The 18,830-nt window shown below is 34.9% G+C and overlaps 1 protein-coding gene across 2 annotated transcripts; it reads right to left on the bottom strand.

The window, feature by feature from the left end:
* Positions 1–413: 413 nt before the first annotated feature.
* LOC125650425 (ubiquitin-associated protein 1-like) lies at positions 414–16,953 on the bottom strand. 2 transcript variants are annotated; one of them, XM_048878727.2, is made up of 9 exons: positions 16,810–16,953; positions 15,796–15,844; positions 15,495–15,568; positions 15,003–15,059; positions 11,989–13,164; positions 11,610–11,633; positions 6,696–6,923; positions 5,565–5,666; positions 414–5,060 (listed from the first exon to the last, which is right to left on the bottom strand). In XM_048878727.2, exons 2-9 carry the CDS (start codon positions 15,827–15,829, stop codon positions 4,935–4,937), a joined length of 1,821 nt encoding a protein of 606 aa, XP_048734684.2. In that variant the 5' UTR covers positions 15,830–15,844; positions 16,810–16,953; the 3' UTR covers positions 414–4,934. The 2 variants fall into 2 exon arrangements, with proteins under 2 accessions (XP_048734684.2, XP_048734685.2); XM_048878728.2 differs by lacking the exon at positions 11,610–11,633.
* Between the last annotated feature and the right edge of the window lie 1,877 nt (positions 16,954–18,830).

The following is an 18,830-nucleotide window of genomic DNA, read 5'->3' as shown; positions in this document are numbered from 1 at the left end:
ATACACTGATTGGTAAGTTCGGAGTGATACACTAATTGTTAAGTTCAGAGTGATACATTAATTGGCAAGTTCGGAGTGATGGTAAGTTCAGGTTGAAGCATTGATTAGTAAGTTCAGATCAAAGCATTCGTTGGCGAGTCCAGGTGATACATTTATTAGTTAAGTTCATGTTGATATGTTAATTGATAAGTTCAGGTTGATGCTTTAATTAACCTACATCATTATACCCACATTTTTAGATTATAGGAAATATCAAAATATATATAATTCCTCAATGGACTCCATTTTTAATTAGGACTCTGTATTCCTCATAATACTGGCAGGAGGTCAAACTGGCCAGTCCTTTCTGCATTGATTTTGGAAATACATTGAATGACTGCAACACAGTATTTCAGAGACTGAAAACTAAATGCTGGGAGATTTCTATTTTTTTAATCTCAGTACACTAGAGCTACAAAACATAACAATGTTCATGAAATCGTCACTGCGCATTACAATTCCATTAAATCAATGCAACACAACAGTTACGAAATGCCGATTTCTGAGATACACACAGGAGATAAAACATGGTACCCATGACTACAAAATCTGATTAAGCTTCAAACATATCTAGTTCGGAATGCATCAACATGAACTCTAGCTTGCAGATTTAACTGAACACGACCAGCAGTGTAGTTCCAGTTTTAACAATGCATGAATGTGTGCTGTTCAACGGGAAAAATTTAAAGAAGCAAATGTCTACAATAATAAATGGTACAAGATTCTAGTAAAAATAAAAAATCAGTAAGCAATTTTCAGTCAGTATAATATTAATCCAAGATGAACTGCTAAACACTTTGATCAGTTCAACTGACTAAGTACTGATGCATGTACTACGTTCATACAGTAAACAAGCACGAAGCAGTAATTTTACTGTAATCTCATTTTACACAACTCTGCCGATTCATGTACATTGTTCTGTAAAATGAATTATAAATTCTAGTTTTATTTACTACTAAAACGCATTATCATTTTTAGCACACATGAACGACAGTGTAAATGAGCTTTTCCATTTGTCAGTTGTGATATCTTTTCACATGTTCAGCATCCTATGAATCATTGGGCCAAAATGAGGGGCCACAACCTCTCTCAAAGGGAGATACATGTATGTAATTGGTAACTACTGAAAATAGAGTGGGGTCATTTGAAAATCTTCCACTCAAGAACCATTGGATCAGGAGTAATAAAGCTTGTATGATAGCTTACTAGCATAATGTCTATAACAGTTTATTAAAATCATGACCCCTTTGGTCATGATACAGCTGCAATATAGGTTCGAAGTTTTGCATGCATCTGTATGTAATGCAGATTTAAAATTGATTCAAGTCTTGAGCCCCGGGGGTTAGGATTTCGATACAACAGGGGTTTAAACTTTTATACAGAAACTTATATATATTAAATCATTTCAAATCTTCTAATAAACAACACAAGGCTACAGATTGTCAAACTGCATTGCAGCAACTGTCATCTTGCATAAAAAAAACATGTTGCAGTGGCAACCCAAGGCACACAGAATGAAAATTAACATGTTACAAATCCAAACAATTTTACTAATCAAAAAGCAGAATAATGCCTCAATACTCCAGCCATCTGACTGATACAAGATAAATTTCTTAGAATGAAACTGACTTTAATCTTTCTTCAAAGGATGTACACACATGTATATGAATACACATTTAACACAATTGTTTATGAAACTTATCTCAGAAATAACAACAGAATTTACAATAATGAAGTGCTAAAAAGCAAGGCTTTCACAGAAAAATGATGATTATGGATTTATGGCGAACAAACTGGCATTACAAGTGAAGTCGGGGAGAAAACAATGCACATCAATATGAACAATACATTTGTTTTCCATTAAATAAAACAAATACAAAACTGAGCACTGATATGTCAGATGTGAAACACAATGTATATAATATGGTACGTCAGAATGGTGGAAAACTGGCAGACTTGTTGGTAATTATGACATGCATAGGCTTTGTACTTGAGACAGAAACACTAGAAATTTCTGTTCAAATGTCCGACATTGACTGTGCACTCATTAATTGAGCAATGTCTACTTTGGAACATGGTTGTCAAATCCTCCAGAAGCACGAGTATTCATTTGGACACTAGGTAAATTAAATGTTCAATGAAGCTGGTCTTGTAAATTAGTCATGTCTGTAAAATGTTCAACTGCCAAAATGTTTTCCACAATTCTAGGTACATGTACAATAAATATATATTGTCTCCATAGTATGAGAAAAGGTATCGATTATCACAGAAATTTGGATAAAGTACAATATCAGTTTCTTTGAACATCCATACACGTACGTAATGACACCTCACATTTATTCGTTTGATCTAGTACCGGTACCTCCAACACACTAAGATATCATTTCAGTTTTTCATACATCTGTTTTCAAAAATTCTGCACCTTTGCATACATAATTTCTACAAGTCTGGAAAAAAAAGAGCCTGTATGATAAATTCTAAGTTTCATACTGTGCAATAATTTTTCAAAGGAGTTCTTTAAAGACATATTAAAAAACAGCCTAATTTTTCCAACCATTACTAATCCAATAGCATAGCTAGAATTATGCCAAAGTGAGACAAATGAACTGAGCAAATTAGAAAATTATATTATGGTGAAAATTATGCTGTACCATTAAACTGAGCAAATTAGAAAACTATCATCGGGTTTGGATAAAATTATTCTGTACTTGCTTAAGCTAGAAATGTAGTGTCTAAACATCTGAGTATCCCACACAGAAAACTCACATGATAATGTTATGGTAAAGTTGGCTTAAGGATAAAAAAAAACCCAGTTTGGTAAAAAGCATCCTCCGTGTCAAGTTTAGCTACATTATTAATGAGTCACAATTACAGAGTTATAGTGCACACAAATATTTCTATCCTTTTTACTAATGACCTTGAATGACCTACACCCTTCAGGAGTATGTGTATGTATCGAGTTTATGTGCTGGATCAAGATTTTCAGGAGTAAAGAGACAAGATTTAATGATTTAACGCACTTTTTACACACAATCTATACTGCACCATATCCTGGGTTATGAACCCTTGATCGAGAGACCCTGAATTCCACAGTAGAGGCCTCCATACTTATTATAACTATACAGACCCAGTTTATGAGCTAGATATTTAGAGGTAAAAAGGATTTCCTCCCTTCACTATAAAGTTGTCTGGGAAATATACATGTACATATCATAAGTTGCTTCTGTGTTCAAGTCTTCTATTAAGTGGTTGTTGGTTTGGTGTTGTGTACAATAATTTGACCATATTTTTCCATTGATTTTTATCAGAACTGCACAAATGATCTTGGATCTGTTCATTGTCTAGGTCATATATATAAAAAGGCCAAGGTCACTGGAAAGAAAAATGTGAGGGTTTAAGATTAAAGCCACATTTATCAAACTTGTAGGAATTGTACTTAGTATAAAGGTCTTGAATCCTATTCATTTTCAAGGTCAAAACCAAAAAGTCAGTCAGGAAAAGTCAAATATTTCTTGTGTACAAGATTTAAGTTACATGTACATTTCTAACCTAATTGTCAACTTTCAGTAATGATTTGACAAGAAGATCTCTGCCTCTACTGGTTTTCAAGGACAATGACATATGGTGAAGGTCACTCAAGAGAAAATCTGTACAAGAAATAATGATTTTGTTCACTGCCTTCATAAAATTGAACTGAATGGTACTTTTCATGGTGCATAACTTCAAGTGTACTTAATATACATGTATATAGAACTTTACTTGTACAGATGCTGTCTTACACTACAGTATGAGTTTTGATTGGTTTTAGGACAAGGTCTTAACACATTTATGTATGCCGTGTTGCTAGGGGATGCCCATTTTGTAGCACCCTTCTTAAAGATTGCAGGAAGGGGAAGAGGGGAAATGAGGAAATCAAAATGACACATCCCACAACTGACAGGTATGAATCCCAATAGGTCACCACAGTACTACTAAGGTGATTTATAACTCACAGAAAAACCAATCAAACAAAAAACCCACAAAACCTACTTCCACTGTTATTGATAATGGTGGGAGGAGGCATTTAGCTAAACCCTTGTATTTTCCATTTTCCATAACAGGAAGTTTTGTAAAGCCAATTTTGTAATTTAGTGAATCCAATTTAGCATTGTTTACAAAATATATGTACATGTGTTAGTAGTTTAATATATGGCAACTGAATAAATAAAAATTGTGAACACATCCTTAAGGCAAACTGCTTTGATAACAATTAATGATAAATGATAGTTAATGTAAAAGATCAAAATATGGAATTTTGTTCATTTGCAAAAAAAAAATCTTTTTTTTTAAAGGAAAAATACTAAAATAAATGTGTTCATATGCAAAACATAACTTCCTTTCAAAACCATGCAATTGTGTTTTCATGTAATACTACTGAGGTTGATCACTTTCACAGTAATAAAATAATAAAATAGAACTTGTCCTAATGGAAAATACTGTTAATGTTTTTTGTCTGGTCAATAACTTAACTCTATACATATTTACTAAAATGCGTAAAAACATAACAGGTAACTTCCATGTTCATAACAAATCAAGGTACATGTAATTAAAAATAATCATTGCACTCATCAAATAAATCAATAATACAAGAAATACATGCTATATTTGACCATCAGTAAATATTAAATAACCTGATTCCAATGTGACGGTTCTGTTTAGCAAACAATCCCTTGTTACAGTGTGAATATATCAGAAACCCTGTACCCGTCCAAGAATAACAATGACTTTTGTTAGACAGTCATACAAATTACTTTATCATCTGGCAAGACGACAGAGAGTAATCTGTTGGTAGAGAGGTTACAATAGCTATCCCATGAACATGGCCGCCGGTTGTTCTCTAGCGAGCTCTCTACTGCTCAGGCTGTGAGGGAATCCAGTGTCTTATCACTGTCCAGATCATTCTTCACAAGTTCTGCTTTGATTCTGAGATCACTGAACCCCAGCTCTTGAAACTGCTTGAACAAAGCCAGGAACCTCTCACTCTGAAATAAATCATCATCACCATCTTTATCATCATAATCATCTATCTGTCAAATGTTTTTAATGATTCCTACCAACAGACAGATAGCATGGCAAGAAGCCATTCATGTATGTCTGGGCTGCGTTCAAGATCATAGCCACTAGACTAGTGGCTAGGTATGGTGGCTGATTTGTACCATTTTACACTTTATCGTCTATTTGTTATTTCAAGGCGAAAAGACAACAAAATGATATTTAGCTACTTTTCATCCTAAAATCACTAAAAGTCGACAAAATTATAATATTAGGTACTTTTCGCCTCAAAATAACAAAAAAAAACAACACATTGCAAAATGGCACAAACCAGCCACCATACCTAGCCCCTAGGCTAGCCGCTACGATCTTGAACGCGGCCCTGCACTTAAACACAGGTGTCACAAACGCCTGGTACTCAATGTACATATACTGGGTGTCTGCATTGAAATATTACATAAACAATTTTTTAAAATCAAATTTGAGTTACAAACCTTTTCCTGGTTGTTTTTGAACAGATTAAGAGCCTCTTCTACACGGTAGGCTTCATGTCCCTTGTCGATAAGTTTCCCAACAACACAGAGATAGTCAATCACCTAGTAAAATCAAAGTACCTAGTCAGCAGTTTTACACGGTGAAAACCAGCATAATGCTCATACTGCAGATTAATCATTATTTATTGAAAACCTATCATAATTTCTGTTGTTTCTGTGGTTGAACAAGACCATGAAATTAAATAATCAATGAAATACAATTTTTATATTGGCAGCTCTCCACAAATTATTAATATATTAACAATAAAGTGCACCGCCACGGCACATGATACGCCCGTCACATATTGTTAACAGTATAGATTGTACCCATTAAAACATTTTTTTTTATATCAATTTAATTAAATGTCACAGTGACCTTAAAGTAGGATGCGACACACCTTCTACCTAAGATGCATTAGTTGACCAATTTTGGTGATTCTAGGTCTAATAGTTTTCAAGTTATGAGCCGGACAAGTTTTTGCCATATATGGCCATATCTTCTTAATGAAAAGTCACAGTGACCTGGTTTTAATGTGCGACACACCTTCTACCCAAGATGTATCTACAGACCAAGTTTGATGATTCTAGGCCTTGTAGTATTTAAGTTACGGGTCGGACACGAAAAAGCTAACAGACGGACGGACAGACGGATATCTTCTTAATGAAAAGTCACAGTGACCTGGTTTTAATGTGCGACACACCTCCTACCCAAGATGTATCTACAGACAAAGTTTGATGATTCTAGGCCTTGTAGTATTTAAGTTACGGGTCGGACACGAAAAAGCTAACAGACGGACAGACAGACGGACGGACATGAACGCCATACCATAATACGTCCCGTCTTAAGACGGGCATATAAAAATTGTATTCCTGGTTACAGCACAAAATCTTATGACCATGAAAATCAATGAAACCACAGTTATCAAAATTAAAAGCAAATTCTTATAATAAATTTTTCAATCATCTGTGAGTGATTTTATTATAGTTTGAGTTATCAAAATATTATGTAAACAATAATTAGATGCACAGATATATATATATATATATATATATATATAGTCGTTAAGAAATTAAAACAGTTCCTTCTTGTACCTCTTTTTCATCTGCACCAAGTGTCTCTACTGCCCTGGCTGTGCGAGGCTTAGGAAAACCCATACCAACCACACTGTCAACCACTCTTTTGGATTCTGGTGGTAATTTATCATATGGATCAACATCAATGACTGTCTTTACATCAGTTATGGAACTTGCCGATGACAAGGAACTTAGACTTCCAGTTCCAAATCCAGGCTGAGGTAAGGGAGAATAGCGATTCCAGGACTGCAACAGAAACAGGATCAATGAATCACGGACTCATACTCTCAAAAGTCACATTATAAGTTCAAATGTCAAGCAAAAGAACAATACAACATTCATCATGTTTACTGGGTAAATATATCAAAGTGCCATAATGAAATTTCAAACTTTAAAGATTTAAACAAGAAAAGTCATTTAAACATGAATGGCCCACTTGTCTGTGACCGAGTCCTTCCGTGGCAGAGTTAACATGCTGTTTATATGATTTATATCTAATAAAATTTTGATTCTGACATTTCAATAATTGCCTAAAACATACATTGAACACTGTTGAAGGCTATATATCTTGTTAGTAAAATAGGCTGTGCCTGCTGCCCAATCCCATTCACTTACTTGTGAATAAAATATTGTTTTAATTAAAAAGTTATGGCAAAGTTTAAAATTTGACCTTATCACACATATTTATTTGCCCCTATCACACAAATCAAATTTGACCTTATCACACATATCAATTTGACCCTATCACACATATTAATTTAACCTTATCACACATATTAATTTGACCTTATCACACATATCAATTTGACCTTTATCTAACATCCAGCTTTTCTTGATTAAAATGTAAGAGATCTCGATCTTGTCTAGCTGACAACTTATTGCTGAGAATGTTTGAGTTATGAAAAGGCAGGCATATGAAAAGAAAGATAGCTTGTAATATTCAATTCTGACCAGGGCATAAAAATGATGCTTTATGTAGATAAATCCACGTCTATGTGCTCTATCATAAAGGTTTTTTTCCAATACATATTTCAATGTACATGCACCTCCAAATTAAACAACAGGTTTGTTGATTACTATACATGTACTTATACGGAAATTATCAGTCAGAGTACCTAAAAAATAAACAGTAATTCATTCAACACAAGTTCTTTGTGTTTTGATGTTACGTGTTCTTATATATTGTTTCTAAGCTTATACCCCAAAAAATGATGCAATTTCTGAATAAAACAAGAGGCCACATTGCTCACCTGAGTCACCTTGATCCTACAGTACATATTATTCACATGCATAGTTTAGTATTGTTTGAGAATTTTTTTTAAACATCTTCTATTTTCACTATCCCAGTAATCTCTCGTTGAAGGGGGACATGGTCCTTCATTTGAAAAAATTTGAATCCTATTTACCCCAAGAATAATACTTCATGCCAAGTGTGGATGAAATTGGTGCAATGGTTCTGAAGGAGAAGCCCCACATGTGAAGATGACAGACATTCTGACTGAGTCAATGGACATGTTTTGATCAAAGAAGATCACCGACCTTTCAGCTGAAGTGAGCCAGTTATTACTTTGAATCATGTTTTCTACAGTGTGTATTTGGAAGCATTCAGTTTCAAACATCTTAAGCACCACATACATGCACCACTATGTTACTATACATCTCTTCCAACTCTGTTGTAAGGAATGATAAATAGACCATGTTGAAACTTCATTTTCTGCTTAGCACTGCATGAGCAGTATGGAAGACAATCTAGTGAATCTACGACTTCTACATGTAAGTGGTATTGGCATGTAAATAATATATTTCAAATGTTTAAAAATCCTTTATTAGACATTGGTCATTTTTAAAATATTTACATATGTAGTTAGAAATATTTTAGTAATTGTATAAATGTAATATGAACACAAAAATAGTCAAAAGACATTGGAGAGGAATCACTATATTAGCTTTGAAACTGATTCCTAAAATTAGTATTGAATATATTATTCATTATTGGGATCTGGAATATTTAGGTTTATCTTTGCCGTTTGCAAATATGATTTTATCTTATATTGAATTATCCTATGCTATAAAATGCCATTTTACATTCATGTGTCCATTTTTAAAATGACAATGAGGGTGTAAAGTCAAAACTATCTCAGCCTACGGTAATGACCTTAACAGAACTATCTCAGCCTACAGTAATGGCCTTAACAGATTCATCTCTGCCTACAGTAATGGCCTTAACAGAACTATCTCATCCTACAGTAATGACCTTAACAGAACTATCTCATCCTACAGTAATGGCCTTAACAGATTTATCTCAGCCTACAGTAATGACCTTAACAGATTTATCTCATCCTACAGTAATGGCCTTAACAGATTTATCTCAGCCTACAGTAATGACCTTAACAGATTTATCTCAGTCTAAAGTAATGGCCTTAACAGAACTATCTCATCCTACAGTAATGACCTTAACAGAACTATCTCATCCTACAGTAATGGCCTTAACAGATCTATCTCAGTCTACAGTAATGGCCTTAACAGATTTATCTCATCCTACAGTAATGGCCTTAACAGATTTATCTCAGCCTACAGTAATGACCTTAACAGATCTATCTCGGCCTACAGTAATGGCCTTAACAGATTTATCTCATCCTACAGTAATGGCCTTAACAGCCCTATCTCAGTCTACAGTAATGACCTTAACAGAACTATCTCAGCCTACAGTAATGGCCTTAACAGATCTATCTCGGCCTACAGTAATGGCCTTAACAGATTTATCTCGGCCTACAGTAATGGCCTTAACAGATTTATCTCATCCTACAGTAATGGCCTTAACAGATCTATTTACATGCAACTACAATTAGTTAGTAAAACCATTTTAAAATGTATGTGTATTTCCAAAAAAAAAAAAATTATCATAATACAGTATTTTAGTACATAGTATAAAGTATAGTTAGGAATGGCATTGGGAACATATTTTGGGAAAACTTGCTGTTAAGTTTTGTGCCAGCATGCAGTGATATGTAGTCCTGGGGCTAAATATATGTGCACAATATACCATCTAGTCTGTCTGTATGTTAGACAGTCACATACAATGTACTCTATAGTACCCCTCCATGTTATACATGTGTACACATGACAATATATCCCATAGTTGCCCCTTATACGTTAGACACATGTGTACACAATATACCCCTAGTTGTCCCTCTATGTTAGACACATGTGTACACAATATACCCCTAGTTGTCCCTCTATGTTAGACACATGTGTACACAATATACCCCTAATTGTCCTCCTACATATTAGACACATGATGATGTGTACACAATATACCCCCTAGTTGTCCCCCTACATATTAAACCCATGTGTACACAGTATACCCCCTAATTGTCCCCTACATATTTGACACATGTGTACACAATATACCCCTAGTTGTCCCCTATATATTAAACACATGTGTACACATTATACCCCCTAGTTGCCCCCTATATGTTAGACACAAATGAATATAGTATAATGTAGTTCCTCTATGTATACAATATTTGCCCTACAGTACCTTATATCTTATACATGTGCATAGTCTCATACAATATAACCCATAGTTTCCCAACATGCTATACACATGCACATATATATAATTTAAATTTCCAATGTTTTTGTCTTTGATAGCTTTACAAATTGTAAAGATAGCCATTTACTCATGAATATTCTGCAGTTGTGGACATTTGCACCTATGAATCTTGATAAATATGGTATGTCTATTTTAACGACTGGGACTTCCAACAAAAATGAAAGTAGAGTGTAAATAAAACAATTAAATTTCAGTTTTGAAAATACAGGAGGGTATGAACAGCAACGCTTCACACCGGCATACTTATGATGATTAGCACTGACATGCTTTAAGAAGTATGCAGACATGAAGTGTCGCGGTTCGAACCCTGAAGGTATCATATAGATATACACGAAATCTATCCTATGGTTCCCCTTGTTTTATTTCATATACAGTGAAATATCTGTATCTCGAATATGGTTTATCTCGAATACCCCGCTTGAGTCGAAGTCGACCGCTGGTCGCGGCCGTGTTCCCTATATAAATGATTTTAAAAACTTCGAATATTTCGAACACGGTAATCTCGAATACCCCGCTTATGTCGAAGTATTTTCAAGGTCCTATGCCCTAAATTCACCTGGTTTATCTCGAAGTGCAGTCAATTTTCCGCTCTGCTTACCATACCTGGTGTCGTTAAGTCCCACATTCACGCCCGCGGCTCCACCAATCGACTGCTAATCCGCGCTCGTCTTTTTCGAGTAGACCCAGGTCGCAATCATTGGTTCAACAGCTTGGGTAATTAGTGAGGCCTTCCCACATTACGGATTAAGTCCACCGCCAATTATGAACTAACACGCCCGATTCCAGGGACGGTGAATTGAATGATACACGCTATATCATTAACATGTGGTTTAGATAAACGAACGAAATTGTCGAAGTACGCTTGAAAAAAAGTAATGCCCATAATTACGAAAACGCATTTGATAATACACGCTTCATCATTACATTAAAAAAAATATTCAAGATCGAATTCGGATATCTCGAACCCCTGGATATCTCGAAGTTTTTTCGAAGTCCCTTGGACTTCGAGATAGAGATATTTTACTGTATATACACTTATCACATGCTATACACCACCATACGTGTCCCTATGTATACAATATACCATCTAGTTCACCTAGATAAGCTAGACACATGTACACAGTTTACACAATGATACCCCTATATGCTATAAATGTGTATATAAAATGTACCTTATCATTTAAATAATATACCCTTAACTATACAGTATGTTGTCTATACATATATCTAGCCCCAGGACTGTATTTGTAAATGCAAAATAAAGAAAAATGTTGACAGGAAATTAAAGTTGCGGAGTGTGGAGGCTTGATACTTACAGGTGGTGCATTTCCAGGTGGCTCCTGTTAAAGAGGCACAATGAAATATCTACATAACAGACACAGGTTCCATCATCCACATGTCTGACAATGTGGCCACTAGCTACTATATTCATTATATACTTTTATGACAGAAAGATACACAAAATGTGCACGTACAGTATAAGGTTTAAAATACTTTCATTGCTTTGATGATAATAAGCAGTGATCGGTGATTTCTACCAGCAGCTGAGAAACATATTCACAAAAAATCACAACAAACATACCAAAACCAAACCAATATTTTCACAGTGTTAGAAAAATGAGAATGACATCACTCAGTGCTCAATCAACTATCATAAGTTTTGGAAAGGTGTAAAGCAGTATATATATATGTTACCTGTTTGGAGGAAGGTCTAGGAGGAGGAGAAATTGTGAGTGGAAGGGGTAAATCTTCACTCTGTTTCATTGACACACCCACTATATCACTGGCTATTGATATGGGCTGGGTCATCCCTGGCATAGGAACCCCCATAGGTTTGACTGGAGCCACATTCATATAGTCTTGGGATTTTTTAGATGCTGTATCTCGTAACTCTTGATTTGCACACAGGAATGGACTGTTACTTGACACTGAACTATCAACATTATTAGTGATGCCAAATGTCGGAGTCTTCGAGAAGCTGACAGACTGATAATCAGTGTGTGCACTTACATTTTCGTAAGTGTTTGAGCTGGATTCATTTTTATGCACAGGTTCTCCACGAGTGACATCCGCGACAGGATCTGCTTCAAAGGGATTTGTTGATTTTCCAGTACCAGTAGGCTTTGGACTAACATTAGTGACCCCCAGTCCTATGGCAGGGAGGGGGTTCTTGGCGACCAGACTTGGTCGTGGAGGAACGGGAGGGATTACTTTACCCTTGTATGTCTTTTGCTTCCTCCGTATTTTGCCATTCACATTTCCATTAGTCGGTTCTGAATTTCTGGTAGGATCTAACTTGACATAATCCCCTCCATCAACTACATCACTTGTTGAATTGACAGTAGAACTTGAAGTCACAATACCATTTGGAGGATTATTCAATATTTTTGTGTTCTCATACACAGCTTCTTCTGAAGTGTTGGATCCTCCACTTTCTCCTTTTCCTCTACTGTTGTCAAACACATTTTTCAGTTCCGTCAAGTCATTTAGTGTCAACCTCTCAAACCTATCAAAGGGGTCATCCTCCGTTTCGAACAATGAAAAATCCACAGACTTTTGCGAATCAGAATTTGGTTTGTTAGAAGAGCCATTCTGATTGGAAACATGTACAGGTGTCAAAATGTCATTAGAAATTGCTGGTAACACAGGTGCTGGTGAGGCTTGTGTCACTGATGGTGGTGAAGCAGTGACAGTAGCATTTTGCCATCCATCATTCTCGTACTCATGGTCAGAGATATCCGAGTCCAAGCTTTCATTAGCCTCCTCTTGTGCTCGTGCTAGGCGCTCTTCCTCAGCACGTTGCTGAGCAGCAATTTGTTTCTGTCTTTCATCAGCCCATTTTAAAACTCCCTCCTCCACAGAAAAGTCATACTGCAAAAATATATGTATACATGCAGATATCAAATGAAGCATTATAGAAACTAAATCAACAACCTATCTTGTGTTATACAATTAATATCATTTCTCAAACTTCAAGGTAAGAACTGTAGTATTGTATTTCTGAAAGTTCATATGTGGATTGGATGTAAAGGAATGATGCTGGTGTTATACTAACACCCCTGAGAAATGGTGGCAGGTCCCTCCGCTTAACTAAACACTATAAGGTTTGGTAGTAACTTTTTTCAGCTAAAAATTATTAAGGTGATGATTATGTCATATAATTTAGTTTTAAAACATTAAAGACGCAACAAAATGAAATCCAAGCCTTTTCCCTGTTCCTAACAGTAAGAGCCTCAGTAAACATCCATACAATCCTTATAAACCTCAGTACAAAAAAATATCAATAATAAAATAAATTAAGATAAAAATGAAATACAAGAGGCCCATGGGCCACATTGCTCATCTTACACCTTGGCTCATATCTAGAGATTTTCCATATATATTTGCATGTAAAAATTTGATCCCTCTTGTGGCCCAACCTACCCCCGGGGACCATGATGTTTACAAACTTGTATCTGCACTATGTCAGGAAGCTTTGTAAATGTAAACTTCTTTGGCCCAATGGTTCTTGAGAAGAAGATTTTTAAAGATTTTCTCTATATATTAGTACGTAATATTTTGATCCCTTAATTATTGTGGCCCCATCGTACCCCCCAGGGCCATGATTTGAACAAACTTGAATCTGCACCATGTCAGGAAGCTTTCATATAAATTTCAACTCCCCTGGCCCAGCAGTTCTTGAGAAGATTTTGAAATTACCCTACCCTATTTTTGCATTTTTGTGATTATCTAACCTTTGAAGAGGACATGGCCCTTCATTTGAAGAAACTTAAAAAGCCCTTCACCCAAGGATGCTTTGTGCAAAGTTTGGTTTAAATTGACCCAGTGGTTATGGAGAAGAGGATGAAAATGTGAAAAATTTACGCCGACAACACAAACACCGACAGACAAACTGACAAATTTTGATCAGAAAAGCTCACTTGAGCCTTCGGCTCTGGTGAGGTAATAAAAACGCAATGAAAATAAAAACAAAAACATACATATATATGATAGGCCTAACACAGGGTAAAATATTACCATGAAACCTCCAGCTGGCTGGAGATTAGACTATTTCCAAGAAATATTAAAGTATCATTTGGATATGACACATGCATGTATAATGTATGTAAATACATAATTTGGTAAAAACTGATGAAAAAACTGGACTTTGCATAGCAGTTTTTTTTCTATTTATTAGAAAATATGGAACAAACTGATATAACAAAAATTTGAACATTAAAACACAATATAACACCCATATGCAAGGATATTAATAGGATTTTTCTAAACACATGCATTTCCTTTTTCTGAAGCAAAACTTGAGATTAAATTGCTCATTTCATTTGGTTTTGGCGTAAATGCTGGAAACCGGACTGAATGACGGCATCATATACACAAAATGTATGCATCATAGAAGGATATTAATTCAACAATGTTCAATGAGCACTATTCAGTCTTCCTACTTTCATATACATGTAATGCTAAAATCATACTTATTTAGCCAATCTGCTTATCATACCTATAACCTTTCGAGCAAATTGTGAGCACTATCGTTTGGTCTCTTCTACCTTCATACATCTATTTTCTGCTAATTTATCATTACATTTAAGCATTTTTTGTACTGACAAGACAGGAATACCAAAACATGGATTACACAATGACTTTAACATTCAGCAAAGTAAATACACGTATAGCTACAAATCTTATCCCTATGCATGCCAATTAAATACCTCTTCCTCCTGTCTATGTCTTCTGGTCAAATTCTTCAAATCTGAGGAGCTATGAATCTGAAATAAGGTATCATATACATGTATATATTGCAGATTTGATAGATACATGTACCTCTACTTCAATTTAATTTTATTCTACTTGATGTTTTCAACTTTTGTACATGATTCTTGTATGTCACACTCACATAAATTCTTTTTCTGTCTTCTTTTATATTTGTCTTGATTATGTTATCTAAATTTTTTGCCATTGATAGTTTCAACAAGTATGATTTAAGAATAATTATATCATGGAATTTTATTTTACACCACAAATATGCATTTGTCACCATACATGTATTCAGCTACAAAAGGGCAATTTTTCAGTTTTGGTTTAAAATTTATTACTTTTTTCTAATTCCACACAGGCTTAGTATATCAAGAGGTTGAAATTCTCAAAATGGGACATACATTTGACTTGTGTGCTCATCATCTGAAGAAAAAATTATCAAATACCTTGTGCTTTTGAGTAAAATTTGGTCCAATTTTAAATGGTATGCCATCCAAAATTGAGAAGCTGGAATTATATACTACAAAGAAAGATATATACATGTTAAAAATCTGTAAATCATAGTTTTAACATGTAGAAATTTAAAAGAAATTCATAGAGTCTAGGTGACATCTACCTGTGTATGGTACAAATTATCACCTTCCTAGTCAATACTTGAATGTTACAGAATAATGATTAATCTATTCTAGTATGTTTGATAATCAGATATTGGAATACCTGTAGTAGAACAATATACAAAAAACATACCAACACTGTTTTCTCTCTGAAAAGTTCTGTCCATTCTTCAGATCTGCATCTATTGATAAGCAATAATGAAGACATGATATATATTGATTATCTGATAATCTTACAAATGCAGAATGGAATGTCTTCTCACAGCCATTTATTCATGGTTTTTTCTTAATTCTATATCAATAAGCAGTAAAATATAGAAGACCTTAACTTAGCTCTGTTTTTCAATGCAACAGGTCCAATACAATCAGTAGTGTGCAGCACTGCAGCTGAATGTACCCCCTTACTCTAGTAGTTAATGACATTTAAACTAAGAAACTTTGTGAAAACTGAATGTAAATTCCCTGAAAAAATTATGCTTGTTTATTGCTAAAATTTATGAATTTTATTTAGTCTTTTCTCCATTATAACTGCATGTACCATTATGAATTTTATAGTGGTTTGAGCGAGTACATTCAACTTGAATGTATAAAATATTCCTTTAACATAATTAAAGCTGTATTTCAATATAATATTTTCACAAGAATCTGAATGAGACTCTGCATGCACTGAACCATAGAAAAGTGTGATTATCCCCTATTGTTGTGAATGGACATGGTGGAAGTAAGAGATGACCATCCTTGTTTACTTTAACTGGGATCCATAGAGAACCAGTTTCAGAGTAACTGTTATCAAATAGCATGACTAATTGTTAAACAATAAATCGTCTCTAAAATTCTTCTAATGACAAGAGAATTTTATTCATATTTGATTCATAACCGTTTGAATGTCTATTATCAACTAGCTGTAATGTGACTTTTTAAAAAAAATTAAACAAAATTTGCCCGACTTTTAAAAATTTCTGGTTGTGTTGAAATCGCTAAATAAAGCTACTTTTGGACAATTTAAGCATATATCATTAAGTCCCTGTATAAATTCATACGTAGTTAAATCTAGGGATAGTAAGGTGTTTATCATGGTCTTATTTAGTCCCTCCTATCTCTTCCTGCCACCTAAATCATAAGATACACTACTTTTATTGATACTTACCTTGCTACACGTGTTAATAAAATGACAACAAGCAGATTCTGTTTTCCCTGACATTAAATGATTACATTTCCAAGTAATTCCTCGTTCTATTATCTGCCATGTTCGTGATGTCATTGTCAGCTGCATAAAAGGGGAAATCACTGTAAATATCAATGAGTTCATAGTTGTATACCGATCCCGAGCTAAAATAAGAAGCCCAGAAGCGACCCATGGGCTTTATCAGGCACCTGGAACCCCATTTTACAAAAGGTCTAACGGCTAATAATATTATTCTGATACGTCCAACATATTTCCATTTCCGTGTACAATTTGTGAAAAAGTGCAGCATTGAATGAATTGACTTTTTGATATCCCTCAACTATTGAATAAAGAAGTTGTTGCCCACAGAATTTCTTTAACTATTGATTTTCGCCTTGCGCCTCGACCAAGTGACCTTAGTTTGGGGTAATATCAAACTCTTTGGTCATAAGAAATATTTTTGTCAAGCAAGAGTTTTGTAGAGAGAGAGAGAGAGAGAGAGAGAGAGAGAGAGAGAGAGAGAGAGAGATTGAAGTCCTGGGGACCCGAATCCCTGAACTTTTTGTCAAGGAAGAGCTTTTCTGCACAGCGCTCTGAATGGTTATTTTAAGAGGGGGGGGGGGGGGCACAGCCAAGTCCGGGGTGGGTGGGTGGGTGGGGTGGTGGTGAGTCCGAATCCCTGACCCAGGGTCTGGAGTTTCACGATTTTCAAAAGAGGTATCTCTACTCAATTTTATTATGCATTCAATTTACAGTCTTTCTCAATAAGTAGGCCCAAATGACATGCTAAAAAATTCATAATTTTCTGGCTCAAGAAGTTCTACAGTATCGAGATAGACTTTGAAAATAATATCTAAATTTAATTTCACTTTTCCAATTTTGTTACATTAATATGAATTGGTACAATTATCAAATTTTCCTCGCAAAATGTTCATATGTCGTCGTATACTTTTAACCAAACTCTGACATTAAATTCATCAAAAAGTATTTGTGTAACCAAGAAATAAGATAAACACGATGTAAATCAGCTTTAAATGATTAATTGATGTTAACGAGTATGTTGACATTACCCAATGGTAACGGGTGTTTCGCGGCTAAAAAAAAAAAAATCATCCTTGAGGTACCTTAACTCAGCACGGTGCTACACAAAGACGAATAAAATTTTTACTTCCAGATTCTGTGAAACCTGGCATATAAAATGGCATATTATTTTATGAATAACATGAAATTTTAATTTTCGATTTTTTTTATTATGCCATTTGGACCTACTTATTGAGAAAGACTGTATCAAGTCGTTGATGTTCACTTGTCCATGCCGGCCCAACTAAGAAATGTATTTTTGATTTGGTCAGATATTTTAGAACCCATTTATGTTTGAACTATTGTGAAAATATGGACGTATGTGTTTACTCTCATCAGTTCTTTATATTTGTCGCAAATATGCATTTTAAAAAAATGTGTAGCACTAGATGTGAGAGAGAGAGAGAGAGAGAGAGAGAGAGAGAGAGAGAGAGAGAGAGAGAGAGAGAGAGATCATTCTAGCTTTTAAAACAAATAATTCACTAGCAAAAGCTGTTGCACTTTCAACAGATTCGGCAGTAAATGCGTAATTACCATGACTGATATTTAACTGTATCTAGAAATGATTGATTGATTGATTGATTGGGGTTTTACGTCCTTGTGGCAATATTTCAGCCATTTTACGGCGGTTAACTAATTGGAATATTTTTGGTTGTGAGTGTTTGAGTTTCCCTGACGGTCCCCAGTGAGCCTACTTTCTTTCGAAAATCAGAAAAACGGTCTTTTGCGTGCCATGGGGGTGTGATCCTTGACACGGGGCACCTTTTAACATCCCATCCGACGGACATTATCTGGAAATGAAATGAATGAGAAAGCATTATAGTGCATGTATAAGTTGATTAATGTAATTGATTTTCATTAATTTTGTAGTTGTAGAATTTTAGTAAAGAGACTCAGACTTCACAAAAATAAGAGAAACATGG

The sequence above is a fragment of the Ostrea edulis genome, chromosome 5 (genome assembly GCF_947568905.1).
Source record: "Ostrea edulis chromosome 5, xbOstEdul1.1, whole genome shotgun sequence".
Taxonomy (NCBI): Eukaryota; Metazoa; Mollusca; class Bivalvia; order Ostreida; family Ostreidae; genus Ostrea; species Ostrea edulis.
This window is presented reverse-complemented; position numbering and strand designations above follow the sequence as displayed.

Excerpts from the sequence above, each read along its gene's own strand:
- LOC125650425 (XM_048878727.2), bottom strand. The coding sequence starts at position 15,829 with ATGGACAGAACTTTTCAGAGAGAAAACAGTGTTG. Across the intron at positions 15,569-15,795 it reads TCAGAGAGAAAACAGTGTTG|TATATAATTCCAGCTTCTCA; the intron begins GTATGTTTTTTG and ends CTTTCTTTGTAG. Across the intron at positions 6,924-11,609 it reads CACCTGGAAATGCACCACCT|TCCTGGAATCGCTATTCTCC; the intron begins GTAAGTATCAAG and ends TTTCTGTTGCAG.